The sequence below is a fragment of the Kogia breviceps genome, chromosome 2, assembly GCF_026419965.1.
Source record: "Kogia breviceps isolate mKogBre1 chromosome 2, mKogBre1 haplotype 1, whole genome shotgun sequence".
Lineage (NCBI taxonomy): Eukaryota > Metazoa > Chordata > Mammalia > Artiodactyla > Physeteridae > Kogia > Kogia breviceps.
This window is the reverse complement of record NC_081311.1, coordinates 62,923,869-62,943,370: the sequence shown is the minus strand read 5'-3', so window position 1 is coordinate 62,943,370 and position 19,502 is coordinate 62,923,869. Positions and strand designations below refer to the sequence as shown.

General features: G+C 42.5%; 1 protein-coding gene across 4 annotated transcripts in view; it reads left to right on the top strand.

Annotated features, from left to right (window-relative positions):
• The first annotated feature begins 3,997 nt into the window (after window positions 1–3,997).
• Window positions 3,998–19,502, top strand: part of SGPL1 (sphingosine-1-phosphate lyase 1) — a 52,789-nt gene continuing 37,284 nt past the window's right edge. Inside the window, exons 1-3 of one of the 4 annotated variants that reach the window (XM_067025437.1) lie at window positions 3,998–4,190; window positions 4,670–4,730; window positions 5,053–5,114. In XM_067025437.1, the coding sequence (XP_066881538.1) occupies window positions 5,088–5,114 (27 nt within the window). In that variant the 5' untranslated portion in view covers window positions 3,998–4,190; window positions 4,670–4,730; window positions 5,053–5,087. Of the gene's footprint in view, window positions 4,229–4,669; window positions 4,731–5,052; window positions 5,115–19,502 lie in introns of all 4 variants that reach the window. The other 3 variants (XM_067025438.1, XM_059053257.2, XM_067025439.1) reach the window with 3 other exon arrangements.

Here is a 19,502-nt window from a genome sequence, read left to right as displayed (position 1 = left end):
AGGAAGCCCAGGCTCAGTTAAACCCACTCACCTGAGCCCACACAGTGATCTCTGGGTAGAGGCTCGTCTGCCTTCAAAGCTATTCTGTCATCGCAGGCCCAGCTGGTTTCCTTCTGCCCAAGGAAGTTTGTATTTATTTGGTTTTTGATAAGCAGTCACTCTCTGGTTTTGATGCTTTGCTAGGAGTGATTGTGTAGCCTGGATAGCAACAGGGGGCTTCCTCAGGAAAGGTGGGCTTCCTTGGGAAATAACTTGCTTCTCAGGATCTGGCCTGGCCACTCTGACTTTTGGCTGAATTGGCACCTGGGACATGTAGCTCAGTGATCCACTGCACCTTGCTCTTTATTCCGGTGTGGCAACCTCTGGGCACGTGCTCCCTGCTCTGGCTGGCTCTTAGCACCCTTTTCCCCAGTGGCTGGTTCTGTCATATCATCCCAGCCTGCTGCTGTTGGGTGGTTTCCTGCCCCTCTTTAGGCAGGGCGTTTTAGGCTCCATGACCAGATGTCCTGCAGGGGGCTTTCCTGTGGGCCATTCCTTCCCAGGGGTGGTTTAGAAGCTGCAACTGCGCTGAGATCTGCTTGCAGCCCTCTCCTAAGCTGAGCTTCCATAGAAAGTCCCCAGTTGGGTGGGTCGGGGGTGGCGGTGTCAGGGTCAGGAATGGAGGCATGACAGCATGTTCCTGCTTTTTAGAGTGGGGACTGTGTGCTTATGTCCAGAGGGAGGGATTTCACTAACTTGGCCATGGCTAGCTGCCATTTTAAGCAGAACCAGATTTGCCAGCATGGATTATTTTAAAAGAAGCCACATGGGGAAAAAAGTCCAGACTATCTTCCTCCACATTCTGCCCCCTGCCATCCTCAGCCCTCTGTCATCAGCAGGTATTTCAGTTCTCCCTGGTACCCCATAGGGCTTTCTAATCCCTCCCAATCTTTTTTTTATTTTGGAAGAAACCATGATGGCACCAAAGGCCAACTTGGGGAGCATTAGTTCTCCTCTTCACCCTCATACATTTTCTTCATCAACCTCCTTAAACCATCCCAAACAAATGCACAATCTTAAAAAAACACTGCTTTCTCTGCAAGCGGGGTGTTGAGGGAAATGCTTCTCAAGTTTTATTGCACATATACCTCACCTGTGGATCTTGTTAAACTGTAGATCGAGATTTGGTAGGTCTGGAGTGGGGCTCCAGGAAACTGAATTTCTAATCATCTCCCAGGTGATGCCAGGGCCGCTCACTGGGAGACCACGCCACGAGTATGGGAGCCCCAGCACCCCACCTCTGCCTCCCACCAGCCATCTGAGCCCCTCCTTTGTAGAACTTCTGAAGCCCCTACTGTGGGAGCATCTGGGGGGAGAGGTAGAGGTGGACGTTTGTCCCCTCCTTAGCCATCACTCCTGCTTTGGCACATCTCTCTTCTCTCTGAACTGTAATTCTCTCTCATTTATACCCCCTTTGCTCTCTGCTCTCTTGCTTTCTCCCAAGGGCTCACCAATATAGCTAGGACATGTGAATCCGATAGTCAGTGGGGACTTTGCTCCATTTTGTGATTCCCCCTGTGAAGGCTGAAGTTTTCTTTCTTAATCCTCATGCATCTTTTATCTCTGGTCATTTTCTACTTGATGCTTCTCTTGTAATGCCTGATGTTAAGCTGCAGTCAGAGGGAGTGTGGGGAACAGGAGCAGTGGGCCTGAAGTCTCAGCCCCTGCCCCCCTCCCCGCACACACCCTCATACAGGGCCCTTGGGCTCTGCCAGGAACTTCCAGGAGTCATGTTCCTTTCCCGGCCTTGGTTTCTTCATGCATTTATAATGGAGTTGAACTGCAAATAGCTGAACGCCCCTCTAGCTCTAACATTCTTTGATTCCAATTCATTAACAAACATATTTTAGGTCCTTCCTACAAAATCTGAAGACTTCACTTCCCATCCAAACTCCACTCCATTCTCCTGTGTGTCTTTGGGATGATCATTTACCTTCTCTGGGCTTTAATGTCCTTGTTTACAAGTTGAGAGATGATGAGAGTCACCTGATCTGGGCAAGGTAAGACATAAATACGGCCTTGGATGTAAAGTTGCCTTAGCATAGTTCTTGGCAAAGTAAGTATCTTAGCTTAGGCTGCTATAGCATAATACCACAGACTGAGTGGCCATAGACATTTATTTATCACAGTTCTGCAGGCTGGTAAGTCCAAGGTCAAGGTGCTAGCAAATTTGGTTTTTGGCGAGGTCCTCTTCCTGGCTTGCAAACGGCTACCGTTTCACTGTGTGCCTGCATGACCTCTTCTTTCTGCATGGAGAGAGAGGGAGAGAGAGACGAGAGAGAGAGAGAGAGAGAGAGAGAGAGAGAGAGAGGGAGAGAGAGAGAGAGAGAGAGAGAGAGCTCTGCCTGGTCTTTACCCTCATTACCTCATTGAAACCTAACTGCCTTCCAGAGGCCCTGCCATCACATTGGGGGTTAGGGCTTCAACATATGAATTTGGGGGGGGGGAACCTTCAGTCCATAACAATAAAGGTTAGACAATATGGTTGAATGTATTCATTCATCTGGGAAGAATGAACAGACCACCTACTGTGCAGCGTGAGGAGCAGTGAAGTTGTACCACAGAGGTTTAGGGAGCAATCAGACGTGGACCTTGCCCTTCAGTCAGCTGGCACAGAAATTCTAGCTTAAAGGATGAGAGGTGGCAGTTAAGGAAGCTAGGGAGAGCAGATCCTAGGATCTGAAGAAGAAATAAAGTAGAGGGGTAGGGGATGAGGGCTGGGGAGGACATAGCTGGAATCCCAAAGTTACTCTTGATGAGTAGGCATTGGCAGGAAGCCCAGGACATTTTCTGACCCTTCAACACTGAGAATGCATGTCTGCTGGGGAACAGCAAGAGGACTAAGGGTACGGGGGTATTAGTGCCTGATTCAGGAGCTCTGGATGGTAGAGATGTCTGGGACTTCTGATGGGTAGGGGTGAGGGCAACGAAGCCCAGAGATAACCTGTTTGACTCTTTCATAGTCTTGACCATGCTGGCTGGGAAACTGGGAAGTGCTAAAGGGGCTGTGCAGAGAAGGGCAGATGTGATAACAAGGACTTCCATCCTAAGAGCGCTAGATGAGGGTAACGATGGTAGTGATGACACCCCAAATTAGTGTCATGACAACATTTTGCAAGGGGATGGAACTGGGTACTCATAAGTGTCATTTTTATTAAGATTTCAAGATGCCATGTAGGTGTCATTTAAATATTTTGTTGAAAAAATAAATACTGTATGCAGATCACCGATCAGTTACAAGTAACTACACTGTCTTCTGCTTCTGCTGAATTAGTGCCATGACAACATGGGTAAGTCATGAAACTGACTTAAGAGTTAGTTCTTCTGGAATGAAGGGTGACCTCTGTGATCCTGGTGGGTGCTCTCACTTGAATATCAGATGACTCCCAACATTGCTCACGAAAATAAAGTAGTATTGGTAGCATTTTTGCCCAACACCTATAGTCACTGTTATCCATTTTTGTGGGGAGAGGGGAGGATGGGGATAATATTTCCAATAAGGGCGTTTTCCTGTCGCTTTTCTTCAGGCATCGCTGACCTCGATGGAAGTCTCCAGTAAGGAGACAAGGAGCAAACCTCTGAGTCACTCATTAAAATCGCAAAGGCCTCTCTAGAGACCCATCTTGAGTCGTTGTTATGGATCAGTTTGCACAGTGCTCTGCAGGCTGACTCTCTCAGGGGCTCTAAGTGACTGGCAAATTGGTTTTTAAAAACGGAGACTGAAGAAGCTGGGTACCCTCTGGGGCGGGCGCGTTCCACCTTCTCGGAAGGCCTGGGCGCCTCCCCCGCCAGGCCAGCAGGCGGCGCGCACGCGCCGTGGGGCCCGGAGGGGACAGCCGGCCTGGCGCCCAGGCCAGGGCGTGCGCGTGACCGGCGGCGGAGCCGCGCACGCCAGGCCTGGGGAACGGGGCGGGCACCGTGGGAGCCATTTCCGGACTGGGCGGGGAGGGGCGGGGCCACCGGCGGCCGGATCTCTAATCTCGGCGGCGGCGGCAGCGGCAGCGCCAGCGGCAGCGCCAGCGGCAGCAGTAGACGCCGCCTGGGGAGCTTGCGCCCAGCGGCCCGCGAGTCGGTCTCGCGGTGAAGAGGAGGAGGGCCGGCGAGACAGTGTCCGAGGGAAGAAGCGCAGAAGCTGGCTCCCGGCTGAGGAGGTGGACGGGGCCGCCGCGGACCCGGAGGAAGGAGGATGGTTCGGGCTGGGGAGGAGGGCTTCGGCTTGGGATAGAGGGGAGTCGGGACTGAATGGGAGGCGGGTCCTGGCCGGGGAGAGGGAGGAGTGTCGGGACTGCGTGGGGTCTTGTTGCGGAGGGGTCCTGTTGCGGAGCGGTGAGGAGTGCTGGAAGGGCGAGGAGAGGAGGAAGGGCCAGGCCGGACCGAGGAGTTAGCAGCTCGGGGCGGGCTCGGGTTCGGGCAGAGGGTAGGGGCGCCGACCTCCCAAGGTCTGAGTGAGTGCTTCGCGAGTGGGTGGGGGAGGGCGCCAGGGCGGAGAAGGAGCGGGGTCCGAAACTCCACTCGCCGGCGGGGTAGGAGTGGTCTTGGGGTGGGCAGGTTTTCTGGTCCTTCGCAGGCGAGGAGAGGGTTGTGGGGAGGGAGGGATGAAGTCGAGAACGAGGCCTACCTGTTTCTAAAGGGAGTCCACTGGAGGCTGGATCCTGCGACTGGACTGCCTGTAGCGTCCGCTCCTCGGCCGGGTTAGTTTGAATGGGCGGGGCTCCGGGCCTTCTGGCCCTGGTCCGCTGCAGGCTGGGTGTTTCCCCCGGTAGCTACCTGGGGGGATTGCTTTGTGGGAGGCTGGCTCTGGAGGCGCTTGGGCAGCTGTGGGAGGGAAGCAGAGTGCCAGCAGGATTCTGATTCGCTGGTTTGGGGTGCTGGGGTGGAGTGTGAAACCTAGGAGTGAAATCTGAGCTCTTAAAGAAGGGATAGAACCCTTTCTCTGCAGCTCTGGCGAATCTCGGCGGGCCGACGGGACCGTTTAAAGCGTTAGAAGTAAACAAACGTGGTTCCCTTTTGCAGAGGGGAGGCACTGAAAGGACGCCTGGAAGAGAAAGATGCCGAGTACGGACCTTCTGATGTTGGTGAGTCCTTTTTGCATCTGTTCTCCTTGTTGTAAGGCACTTGTCATTTACGTTTTATTTTTAGTCCGAAAGATGAGTGTGTAAATTTCACCTCTTGCTTTTGGTAGCTGAGAGTTTCTGCCACCTTTTATTTGGGGTTTAATGATTAAGATGGATAAGTGACTGGTTTAAGTGTAGGTACGTGTGTGTGTGTATATATATATATATATAAAATGGATATGAAGAATCATTTTCAAAATTCTTGCAGTTGATTTTAATCTCTCCTTTCTTATACTACCAGAACAGTTTTAAAACTTCTATTAAATTTTGTCTGGATCTGCCGTATATTAGTTTATAAGTGTTTGTTTCCCAGACTAGAGTTATGATTCCCTGGAAGGCAGATATCTTGTCTTATTTGAGATGATAAACACCTGTCATGGTGCTTCGTATATGGTGGGTTGCTTAATTGCTGAATTGAGCTAGTTTGAATTTACTTTCTTCTGCTGTGCTGAGGGGTATGCCTGTTTTGGTAGAGGCTGTTTTTTTCCCCTCTCCTCTTGAGATCTTTCTGTGCTGTTTTTTCACTGAGCAGGGAAAATACAATTGCCAAATGAATGTTTACCAAAATGACGTTTTATTTTTGGGACATTCATGATTCCATAGAGGCTCTTTATTGATTTTTATTTTTTCATAGAGGCTTGTTAGTGTGAGGATTGTGAGGAGCTCGTGGTTTTCAAATAGCGATGTAGAAGTGTCTGCGTTTAGTTTTGAATAAGTCACTTCTTTGAATCTGATGTCTTTTTGTGCAAAAAAACATTGATTTAAAACATTTCCTTTCCCTCAGTTTACAGTTGGTAGTTGGTAGCTGTCACTGGGAAATTGGTGAAAACTAATAGTGAGTTTTTTTTTAATATCCAGTGCTGATGTCCTGTAGTGTCAAAACCTGTAAGGTCTGCAGGAGAGATTAAGAGGGCAGCAAAGTTGTGATTAGTTCTGGTTTGAGGTGGGGAGCAAGGATGATTTTTAGAGACATAGATAAATACTTGGTTTATCCACAGGTTCAGATGAAGAGTTCACCTAAAATATTTTTTTTGGCCCCAGATTTCATGGATTATCAGTAGATAATTGTGTTGTGTAATTTTGAATTCTCATAACGAGAGCAATATGTTAGAAGAATTGGAAACTATTAATAAGCAAAAGGAAGCAACCCCCAATAATTCCACTACTCAGAAATAACCACTGTTAGCACCTTGCAGAATGATTTGCAATAATTGGCAATTTCTGTTTTCTGTTGTATAAAGCAGTATATATATGTAAATTAAGATTCCTGTATGTCAGTAGGATATAACTCCATGCCCAGCCATGTGCTTATTACTTCTTGGGCCTGTGGGCTCCCTTTAACAGCCTGAGCAGTGAGTGCTTTTATTCAGAATATTAACTTTGGAATCAGTTTGAAGTATTTCTCTAGCTGTCGCCACTAATTTTCACATCCTTATTTGAAAATCTAGATGTTTAGGGGTGTTGCTTTGCTCCTTGGTGTAAGGAATTAATTCATATAGATAACAGCTGGCCCTTGAATCATCACTCTGAAGACACTGTACATGTTGCTTGAGGTGCTCTCTCTGGAAAAGTTGTCCTTCTTTCTTTGACTGTCCTGTGCTAAATGGTAAAGAACCAATGACCAGGGCTGGGCTTTCAAGGGGGACACTAAACTGTCATGATCTGAGTTCAAGGTGTTTCTCTGTAGTTGCTTTGTACAGTGTGATGCATTAGACATGTTCTTCGTCCTCTAACTGGGAAAAAAGGACCCCAGTTAATAGAAGATAACTTCAGTGTAGGGCAGCATATGGTAGAATCTCAGAATTAGAAACAACCTTACAAGTCATATGATGCAACTTCTTTCTTATATTGTACCTGAATCCTTTTTAGACTATCTCTGCTAAATGAATATCCACTCATCCATACTTTCTCCTGGGAGAGTAAGATGGGCATGAGCTAAGACATAATACGAGATGGATTCAGGAATAATAATTTAAGTCTGATAGCTAACATTTATTGAGCACATGTTATGTGTTAGGTGCAGAAATAGATATTCTACATACTCATTTAATTTTTCCAAAAACTCTGAAAAATATGCTGGCATTCTCCTTTTATAGGTGAGAAGCTAGACTTAGAGAGGGTACCACAGCAGTGAAGTGGCGGAGCTGTGTTTTAGCCACAGCTGGTTTGACTTCAAAGCCCTCTATTTTCTTTTTGGCTGCGTTGGGTCTTCGTTGCTGCACGTGGGCTTTCTCTAGTTGCAGTGAGTGGGGTCTACTCTTTGTTGAAGTGTGCGGGCTTCTCATTGCAGTGGCTTCTCTTGTTGCCGAGCACGGGCTCTAGGCACGCGGGCTTTGGTAGTTGTGGCACACAGGCTGAGTAGTTGTGGCTCATGAGCTCAGTAGTTGTGGCTCATGGGCTCTAGAGCGCAGGCTCACTAGTTGTGGTGCATGGGCCTAGTTGCTCTGGGCATGTGGGATCTTCCTGGACCAGGGCTTGAACCTGTGTCCTCTGCATTGGCAGGCGGATTCTTAACCACTGCACCACCAGGGAAGCCCCAAAGCCCTCTTATCTGTTTTGTGATGCTACCTCTGTGTCATATTCATCGAAAGGGATGGAGGCTGCTGAACTGTGTGACTGTTGAGAGCAGGTTTGTGTGGAGCAGGAATGGGATAGCTCTGCCCTCTAGGGGACACTTTGGAAGAGTGGTGAGGATGCTTTTGTCTTGCAGTCTTGTCTTGTCTGAACATACGTTTTATTATACAAATCGTCTTGTTTCTCTTCCCTTACATTGCAGTTGGGGTGCTATATTGAAATTTTAAAAGTTATGTCTATGGGTATAATGTTATAATCTTTGAATTTCATTTCAGAATAAAGAGCATTACAAAATATGTGTTACAGAAGGGGGCATTGGGTCTGGTGGGGTGGAAAGCCACTTTTGTGAGCAGTATGCTATGGCAGTAAAACTTGAAGATGGACTGGAGTCCATATATGACAAACTTCGGATTCCAGACAAAGGTTCTTGGGCTGTCAGCCCTCAGTGCTTTCTTGCCTTTGATTTTGTCCTCATTTGATTAAGGGGTTTTGCCTGCCTTTTTCCATTTGTTCATTTATGCCACGGACTGTGATACTTTCCACTTACATCTCAGAGAGAATAAAATGAGTGAGTGTATTCATTCATCTGAGAATTGTGATGCTTTCAGAGGGAATTCAAGTCTGGAAATTTTTTAGCAATCTTTCTCCACTTTAGCAACCATTCTTTTCATCCATCTTCTCCTCCTTCCTAGTGCTAGGGGTCTGTATCGCTTTTCGAGTTGCCAAATACTCCTAGCTTTAACAACCCAAAAAAAGGTACTGTATAAAGCTAAGTCTACTTCATAGACCCATCCAGATGGATGACTCAGAGTTACCGTATGCACTGTGGTAGTGCTGGGTGGGGTGTGAGTGAAAAAAGTTGATCTAGGGTCGAGGTTCTCAGCCAGGGACAGTTTTTGCCCCAACCCCCATCCTGTGGACATTTGGCAATGTGTAGAGACACTTTTGATTGTTATACTGGAGGAGTGCTAGAGGTCAGAGATGCAACTGATTGCCCTACTCTGCAGTGTAGTCCCTCACAACCAAGAATTACCTGGCCCGAAATGTCAGAAGCGCCCAGGTTGAGAAACCCTGGTGTAGGTTCTTTAACATAAGTAACAATACCTCTGCAGCTCTGGCATTCATGTGGATGGGGTAGTAGGTCTTTTCTTAGAGTTTAATGGGTCTGTGACAGTGATACTTGGGTTGTTTTGCCCAAGGATCAAGCTCTGCTACTTTGGAATATATATTGGAGAGTGTACAGCATGATATTCTGAAGCACAGTAAAAGTCCTAAGAAATGCTGTCTTTTGCAACATTTCTGCAGCACTCTTGATTTGGAAACGGTAAGCCTGTCTCAGTTTTGTTTTTCAGGTGCAAAAATCACATCTTTCCAGATATTAGAGCTTTATCTTTGACCCTTGAATCTTTTTCAGGGATCCTTTCTTTATGACTCTCAAATGGGATTTAAGCAATAAACTGAAAGATTGACACTAAAAGCTCATTTCTATAATTTGAATCTGGTGTCTTATTTGTAGGCTTGTCTATAAGAAAGGGAGGATTCATTGGAACTGGTAGGACATTTCAATTTTTGTTGACAATTTGAGTGGCCATTGTAGGATGAGCACTATTTTTGGCCTTGTTCCATTCTTGTAAATAAAGCAAAATATAATAACAAGTATGATAATTTCTCCAGCTTTTGGTCTAAAGGAAAGGAAAGTTATAAATAGATAAACCCCAAATCTCAGTCTTTGGCTTGGCTTTGCAGTCTGTGTGTCAGGAATTTTTAGTAACATTTACCTCTTAATTAGGCATTACCCGATCTAGTATTACATGTAGTTTGTACACATTGGTGGCAGAAATGGGAATCAGCCTGGGATTAAGACTCTTCCATAGGGAACTGATTTGTAGTGAGTCAGTCCATATGTGGAAGCATACAGAATGCAATTACTGAGAGAAAAAGCATGCTATGGGGTAAGGGGAGATAGGAGCTATCGGGGATGATGGAACAGTGCAGGCTGAAAATAGTTTGTTGGGTCTGTCAGTTATCTCCTGGTGCACTCCAACAGTGTGATTGCCCAGAGTTAAGGAACACCAGCAAGGGTTGGTGAAACACTTCAGGGCTAAGAGCAATTAGCGCCCTTAGGCCTGATGGAACAAGAGAGGGAGTAATTACTGGAACTTGAGAGAGCTTAGCGGAAAGACAAGGTAACCTATGGTAATGCAACCACTTCCAACCAGTGGCCTAGCAGGAAGGGAATCAAGCAGAATAAACACCTCACATGTTTTCTTTTCCCACCCTCTGGTCTGCTGGAGCTTTTCATTGGTCAAACCCAACTGGAAATCAGAGGATACAGGAACCTGGGTGATTTAATTTATAGGACAGCCCCATGAAGCACATAACAGAGTTGAGGAAGGTTTGGTAGAGGAGTATGCTGAAGTCAAGGTCAAGTTAGTTTTGAAAGGTACAAGTGAGAAGATAGTGTTGGAGCAGTCTTGAAGAACATAGGTCATGGAACGTTATAGAAAAAGAATGTTCTAGCTGATAACAGAAGGATAGATTCAGAGGCAGAGAGGTACCACAGCTTCAGAGCTAGTTTGTTCCCGTAGTAGCCTTAGAATCTTAATAGCCAGAAGGGCCTTTAGAAATCCTGCAGTGCCACTTCCCTTGCCATGTGGGAATCCCTTCCACAATGCCCGGCCAGGAGTGGGTGCGGTATAGTTTCTCAGGAAGTCCTTTCCATTGTTGGACAGCTTTAAATGTTAGAAAGTTTTTATTTCTCCAAATCCCTGAATGTATCAGGATTAGGTTTGGCTGAATATAAGAGAAAAATCTACAGAAATAGAGATTTCTAAAAAGTAGAAATAAATTTTTCTAAAGTAAGAGAAATCCAGAGTCAACAGTTGGTGACTGATAACCGCCATTCCTAGGTCTTTGAGGAGGTTCCACCGCTCCATGCATCCTCTCTAGGTCAGGATAGCTGCTTTGAGCTTGAACTGTCAGGTTTGCGTTTCATTCGGCAGGAAGAGGAAATGGGAAGGAAAAGAGCTTGCCTGCATTCTTAATTTATTATACAAAGAGAAGAGTGTATAAAGCACATATCCTCATTTTAAAGAATAATAATGAAGAAAACAGTTATATATCTACCACCCAGGTTAAGAAATAGAGCGTTCACCACCAACCCCATGTGCCCCACCCTGGTTACATCTCTTTACCTCTTCTCTACTGATATCACTCCACTATCCTGATTTTGGGGATAGTTATTCCCTTTCTGTTTAAGAAAAAAAATTGTGTTACCACCTCGTTCTGCATCCTGAATTTTAACTTTGTTTGTTTTGCAACTTGATACAAATGGATTTATATGTATTTTTTTTAACCTTTAAAAAAATTGAAGTATAGTTAATTTACAATGTTGTGTTTATTTCTGGTGTACAGCAAAGTGATTTGGTTATATATATATGTGTGTGTGTGTGTGTGTGTGTGTGTGTGTGTGTGTGTTGTTTTTCAGATTCTTGTCCATTATAGGTTATTACAAGATATTGAATATAGTGCTATATAGTAGGTCCTTGTTGTTTATTTCATATATAGTAGTGTGTATATGTTAATCCCAAACTCCAGATTTATCCCCCCTCCCGCCCCCAACTATCCCCTTTGGTAACTGTTAGTTTGTTTTCTATGTCTGTGAGTCTATTTCTGTTTTGTAGATAAGTTCATTTGTATGATTTTTTAGATTCCACTTATAAGTGATTTCATATGATATTTGTCTTTGCCTTACTTCACTTAATGTGACAATCTCTGGGTCCCTCCATGTTGCTGCAAATGGCATTATTGCATTCTTTTTTATGGCTGAGTAGTATTCCATTGTATATATGTACCACATCTTATTTATCCATTCATCTGATGCTGGACAGTTAGGTTGCTTCCGTGTCTTGGCTGTTGTAAATAGTGCTGCTGTGAACATTGGGGTGCATGTATCTTTTTAAATTAGAATTTTCTAGGGATGTATGCCCAGGAGTGGGATGGCAGGATCATATGGTAACTCTATTTTTAGTTTTTTAAGGAACTTCTATACTCTTCTCCATAGTGGCTGCACCAGTTGACATTCCCACCAATAGTGTAGGAGGGTTCCCTTTTCTCTACACTCTCTCCAGCATCTATTATTTGTAGACTTTTTAATGATGGCCATTCTGACTGGTGAGAGGTGATACCTCATTGTAGTTTTGATTTTCATCTCTTTAATAGTTAGTGATATTGAGCATCTTTTCATGTGCCTGTTGGCCATCTGTGTGTCTTTTTTTGAGAAATGTCTGTTTAGGTCTTCTGCCATTTTTTGATTGGGTTGGTTCTTTTTCTGATATTAAGCTGTACGAGCTGTTTGTGTATTTTGGAAATTAATCCCTTGTCGGAAGCATTGTTTGCAGATATTTTCTCCCATTCCATAGGTTGTCTTTTCATTTTGTTTATGGTTTCCTTTGCTGTGCAAGAGCTTTTAAGTTTAATTAGGTCCCATTTGTTTATTTTTGTTTTTATTTCCATTTCTCTAGGAGAGAGGTCCAAAAAAAATAATGCTGCGATTTATGTCAGAAAGTGTTCTGCCTGTGTTTTCCTCTAGCAGTTTTATAGTATCCGGTCTTACATTTAGGTCTTTAATCCTTTTAGAGTTTGTTTTTATATATAGTTTTAAAGAATGTTCTAATCTCAATTTTTTACATGTGGCTGTCCAGTTTTCCCAGCATCACATGTTGAAGAGACTATCTTTTCTCCATTGTATATTCTTCCCTCCTTTGTCGTAGATTGACCATAAGTGTGTGGGTTTATTTCTGGGCTTTCTATCCTGTTCCATTGATCTATATGTCTGTTTTTGTGCTGGCACCATACTGTTTTGATTACTGTAGCTTTGTAGTATAGTCTGAAGTCAGGGAGTGTGATTCCTCCAGCTCCATTCTTCTTTCTCAAGATTGTTTTGGATATTCGGGGTCTTTTGTGTTTCCATACAAATTAAAATTTTTTTGTCCTAGTTCTGTGAAAAATATACCATTGGTAATTTGATAGGGATTGCAGTGAACGATTTATATGTATTGGTGATTTTCCTATATTGCCCAGTATTTGTGAGATTCATCCATGTTGTTGCATGTAGTTTATAGTTTAGTTCATTCATTTTCATTGTTGTATAGCATTTCATTATATGATTACTACAATTTATTTAGCCATTCCACTGATGATGGATATTTGGACTGTTTCCCTTATTTCTTCTTGTAGTTCTATTAGATTTTGTTGTACATAACTTGATATTTTATTACTAGGTGCATCCAGATCTAAAATTGTTACATCTTATCTAGTGAGTTGTGATTTTTATCTAATAATGCTTTTTGACTTAATATAACATAGCTAAAAGAGCTTTTTGTCATGAAATAGGTAAACTATAAGTGTTTGATGAATGAATGGCTTGCCTGTTGTATAGGCAGAAACTGCAGAGCACTCGTCCTAGCCTGTTCTCCTGGCACACTGTTATTTATGTGTCCTGTTATCCTACGAAGTGAACAAAGCACTTTTAAATTAAAAAAAAAAAAAGTGTGGAGTTTTCTTTTTGGAGGGATAACTTGTGTATAGTAAAGGGCACAAATCTTAATTGTACAGGCCAATGAATATTTGTATATGGTTACACGTACTCACTGCCCAGAACAAGATGTGAAAAACGTCCAGCATCCCAGCAAGCTCCTCATATCCCTCCCAGTTGATACCCACCAAAGATTGTCATTCTTCTCACTGTAGATAGTTTTGCTTATTTTTCAGTTTTATATAAATGGAAGCATACAGTATATTTCCTTTTGTGAATGTCTTTTATTCTGAATGTTGATTGTATCTGTGAGTTTCAGCCATGGTCTGATGTAGCAATATTTTTAAGAATTATTGCTGTGTAGTTTTATGGTGTATAAAATATCAAAATTTATTCATTCTGTAGTTGATGAACATTTATGTTTATAGTTTTTGGCTGTTATGAATGACATTGCTACATTCTTGAACATGTCTTTTAGTAAACGTAAATACAATTGTTGGGTCATGAGGTATACTGCCAAACAGGTTTCTAAAGTGGTTGTACCAGTTTATACTCCTATAGGGTTTTCTTAGTATATAACTTTTGGATTTAGCTTTGGGCAACAAGTCTTAACTTTTTGTTACCTGCACAGTGGAGAGAGCTTTAAGAACTCTTTCCTGAAGTAGTGTAGGTACTTCTAAAATGTGAAATGCCCTTTTCTTTGTGTTCTCGTTTACCTAGTCTATAACTATTAATAAACATTTGATGGAAAAAAAAAACAACCTTGGTTCTTTTTGAGTATTAAAAGGGCTCTGTTAAGAGCAGAGTTTAGATTTGTAAAACACCATTTGTAGCAGTTAATTCCAAGGCTGAAATCATAATCCTTTGGAACCTAAGTAGTTGTGGTATATTTACGCCTTGTGCTCAGTAGTGGGAAGACCTTCTTTTTGGAGACTTTTCCTGAGAGGCATTTGAGTTCACTCCTTTGAATTGCATTTTGGTATATGAGTCTAAAAAGGAATACGTTAATCTTGCCTTGAGTTCCAGTCTTAATGGTGCTGAGTCTTTGAGACAGTTGAGGGAAATTGATAATTGTTTCAAATTCTAATGGGGAGGAATTGAAGACAAAAATGAGAGTGCCATGGTGGACCTGCTCCTTGTTGAGCTGTATTGCAGCCAGGGTGGAAGAAAGCCTAGGATCAGAATATTACCCAGCCCTTTAAGATAAGCTTAAGGTTTCAGATGCTTTCGAATGAGTCATGACTGCAGCAATCAACAACAGTCTATCTGGATGACTGAAATCAGGTTTATGATCTGTAAACATAAGTAGGTAACTGGTTTAATCCTGTTTTGTTAGTAGGTAAGGGGACACTTGCAACCTTCTGATTGAATTAGATTGTGGAAGGCTGAGTTGATTTAACATCTGTCCTACAAAATTGAGGAGCAGCTCACTATTTTTTTTTTTTTTTTTTTTTGTGGTACGCGGGCCTCTCACTGTTGTGACCTCTCCCGTTGCGGAGCACAGGCTCCGGACGCGCAGGCTCAGCGGCCATGGCTCACGGGCCCAGCAGCTCCGCGGCATGTGGGATCTTCCCAGACCGGGGCACGAACCCGCGTCCCCTGCATCGGCAGGCGGATTCTCAACCACTGCGCCACCAGGGAAGCCCGCAGCTCACTATTTACCTGCATTTATTACCATCATCTGTAGGAAAATACAGCATAGGCATGGAAATCAAACTACTTAAAGTCTCTTGCAGCTCTACCTTTGTGGCTTTGCCTGGAACATTGCAAAGGTCACTTTTCCTTGCTGCTAATTGAAAAGGAAAGGAGGGCTTCCCTGCGCGTCCGGAGCCTGTGCTCCGCAACGGGAGAGGCCACAGCAGTGAGAGGCCCGCATACCGCCAAAAAAAAGAAGAAAAGGAAAATGTTTATCAGAGAATTCAGATTCATCAAATAATTTGTGAAGTGTTTATTATCTACAGTCATTTTCTCATTACCTTGCTGCATTTAATATTCACAACAACCCTGTGAATTGCTTTTTTCTTGTGAAATTTTTGTTGAATTATAACAATGGCATCTAGTTTTGTTTGCAGATGAGCAAAATCCAGTTGCATAGAGGTTCAATAAGTGCCAAAGGTCACACAGCTTCAAAGTGAGAGCTAAAATTAGAGTAGAAGCCTCTGAACACTATCCAGACTATCTAGGACACCACAGTGGCCTGTAAAACACTATTACCGCAACTCTCAAAAGAGTTCACAGGAGTCGAGATGAGGTGTCAGTTCAGGAGAGTACTCAGAGGTGTCTGTCCTTTTCAGATGGCTGGAGTATGTGTTCATGAAAAAACACAAAAAGTGTTTTTAAAAAGTTTTGTCATTTTAGCAGTTAGTAATTTTGTTTATAGACTCTTAAAAACTATACCTCTGGACAATAATGACCCTTTTTGTCTAGTTTATCCATAATTACTCTACAAATTTCTACATTATTTTTAAGATACTTAGGGTTGCTTTCATTTGGAGTCCAAAGCTTTAATCTCTTTCTGGAATTGCAAAGTTTCTGCTCTCTTTGACCATATGGAAACTTTTTTTCAGAAAGACTTTTTTTTAAAGAAAGTCTTTGAATCTAAACAATCTTAGGTGGTTTGGTCTTAGCTAAGAGAACATTTGGTGAACATAAATGGAATTGCTGAGTCATAATGCTTTTTTTTCTTTAAAGTATACAATACAGTGGTTTGTAGTATATTCAGAGTTTGTACAGCTGTCACCACAATTTTAGAAGAAACCTCTTACTCGTTAGTAGTCACTTCCTCCCCGTCTCCTAGTCCTAGGCAACCACCAAACTACTTTTTGTCTATAGATTTCCTTATTCAGAACATTTACTATAAATGAATCATATAAATACTACGTGGTGTTTTATAATTGACTTTTTTCACTTAGCGTGATGTTTTCAAGGTTCATCCATGTTGTAGCATGGATCAGAACCTCATTCCTTTTATTATACTCATGAGGCTTTTCCTGAAGAATTGTAAATAATGTGTTTCTATTTTGTTCTCAAAAAGGTTGTTTGCTTTATATATAATAGGATAGTTTGTCATATTAAGGCTACTTCTATGATTCATTTTAGGGAAGGCATTATTAATCTGAGGAATATGGATCCCATATATGACTGGCCTTCTGGATGTCCTGAACCCTTTGTACTTATTTGCAAGATTTTATATTCCCACGCATTTTTTGTTGGGGGAGTTCTCGCTTTTGTTAAAAGATAATTTCCCAGAAAAGGTAAAATCATGACACTCAGACAGTTAGGAAATGAATACACACTTTATTTTACTTACAGTGTTCAAAGGAGAGGTCCAAAGAACAGACACATTTATAGATCAGGAATATTAAAATGAGTATGCAAATGGAGGCAAAACTAGTTTCTTCCATAGTGGAGAGGGAGGTCGTTTGAACCTTTACTGGACCTGGCAGACTTTATATGTTTATAGATTAAGATCAGTTTACATTGCTATCAGTTATCTACAACTTCCAGACTTGTAAAATAACTGCCATATAATCAGAATCAGAGGGATGTCCTAGACAATGTATGATTTTCCACTGGAAACACACATTTTTTCCTGCACTTTCAACAGATTATCCAAAAAGTCTGAAAGTCTTCCAAGTGTTAATTTTAAATTCAGAGTTTTACTTCAGTTTTAAAAAGCATCTCCTTTGTGACTAGATTTAGAAAAATGTTTGTATCCGTTGAGTATCAGTCAGAGACCTAGGGATAGGTCTCTGGTTTATTCTTTTGAACAGGATTATTTGTTAGAAATCTCCAGAGAAGTAGCCTTTGCAGCTTAATTTAGGTTACACTTTTGGGCATATATATTCAGTATTTCTCATCTCTAATATCAGCATGACTATTGAATGGAGGGGATTTCTATAACTAGTTTAGAAAAGTCTAGCTTTTCTAGAAAAAAAGTCTAGCTATCTTAACTCTGACAAAGGTAGACAGATAATCCTATCAGTGAAAGAAGTACAGGAAGGGAGAAGCCTAGACAACTTCTTCCCCAGTTGTGGTATGCTCAGGGAAGTCAAGACTTCTCCTTTGTGTGTGAAGAATGTAGGATTATTTCCACTAGACCTTGCTTATTCTCCAAGGGGTTCTCATTTCTAGTCTTCGGAGGATAATGAACTTCTTTTTTACTTTGAAAGGTAACTTCTGTGCACGTGTAAAGTAAGTCATTTAGCTACTGACTTTAAGAGACTCTGGGAGTTCATAGCAAGTTTGGCAACATGACATGTTTGGGTTTGCAGAATACTCCCCCCCCCACCCCGCATCTTCCCTACTTCCCTGAGGCTGAGAATGTATTTACCAAGAAAACCCATGATTGCCCTTACCTCTACATCCCTCAGCCTGTTCCTCTGCTTGTTCAACTTAGTTTTATGCATTTCAGTCTTCTCTGCTAGGTTAAGCTCCCCGTAGTGCCTTTCTTGATAGACATCAGAAGAGAGGTGCTCACAGTTGTTAGTTGACAGAATCAGCACCTGTCTTCACTTGATGCCTGGTGCTGACCATAAGTAAATGAATTAAAGGTTTTCAGCAACCATTTGGCAGTCTTTGGGGCCCACTTTTAGGAACCCAGGAGCTTGGATTTTCTGTAAGTGCACTCCTAATGACTTGAGAACATTGCATGGCTGTCTCTCCTTTCTGAGGCCAAGATTGTGTCTCAGTGACAGGGTGCTTTGCCCAAATACTCCAGTGTTAAGTGTAGAGCAATTAGACTTTGTAAGTGCTTGTGAACTAGTACTGAGCATGTATATTTGCCTCTTGAGGCATGGCTGGAAGGGAAATGTGGACAGTTAAGCTTTTTTGAGATGAGCTTCTCAGATACTGGATCTTTTGACTTACATAGTAGAATTTTGGGGGAAGTACATGCTTTGCTCTTTACCTCCTAAGAAATGATGACTCCGTCCCTTTAAACATTTCTATATCACACAGTCACCGTTGTTTGGTTGGAATGGCTGTTTGGTTTATTGCTCAATTCTTACTTCTTTAATGACCCAAGGGAGTTTTCCCTTTGAGCCTGTGATCTGTTTTTGCTGATAAACGTTAATGCCTTTTGAGGCTCTAAAGACAATAGTGTTTTCTTACCTGTTTACTTTGCACTTTGAAGTTCTGCAGAATGTAATATGAAAGAATCAGATTCAGTTAATTTTTTTTTTTCCATTTTTAGAGCAGAAGTAGAGTAAGAATAAATTCTTAACTCTTAGGCTTTCTTCTGTATTTTAACTTCACTCCCTTATCTGAGTCTCAGTCATTAGAGTACCATTTGATTTGAAGACATTCAGGCAGTGGATGAACTGGGTAAAACAGGTTTTTCTTTTCCTCAACAGCCCATTCCTGCTTTAAAGCTCAGATTTCTGGCTCTTCTGGAAAAACTATTGAGTGTTGAATTGTGCACTTGTATTAGAGGTGAAGAAAGTGGAAGGAAGAGGAAAACAAAATCCTTTTTTTCTCTGCAGCATTGCAGAGTGGAAGATTTTGATTTTCATTAGTATCTGACCAAAGAATAAATACTAGCCATGAGTAATGCGTTGATCTGTGGATTGATGTGGCTGGGCTCCAACTTTAACACTTACAGTAAAACTTGGTGGATGTCTTTTTACCCCCGTCTAGTAATATGTTAACTCAATTATTGGGTAATTCTTTTATCAAAGAAGGGGATGGGGAGAGTAGGGGCCATGTTGTAGTGTAGAGAAAGGGTTCTTAACCAAGCAAGGATGTCTGTCAGAATCACCTGGGGGAAGTTTTCCAAAATATATATTTCTGGGCTCCACTCTGTACTTACTAAACCTCTGGGGTGGGGTGTTCTGAAGAAAGCTCCTTGGATGATTTTGATGCATTCTACTGGTTAGCCCCCATTAAATCATGGTGAAAGGATTGTTATTGTTAAGGAAAGAAGCACCATCCAGTGTGGGTCTGGAAATGTCTTCTTTCAGTGATAGTCATTTTTAGAATGTTTCTTCTGGTATAAGTTGGTAATTAAGGACATTTAATGGGGGAAAAATATCACTGCCTAATTGGCAGTTGGTTAAGTACAGTAATAGTTCTCAAAGAAGTTATTTTGGGGTGAATGGGGGTGTGGATAGTGCGATTATGGGAAGTCTGCTTACAGAGTCTTGTTCTCTTGAAGTGATTTAAGGACTGAAAGAGTTTAGTGTCATTGGGGAGAGACATGGGCTAGTACTGATAGGAAAGTAACTTGTTATTGAAGAATT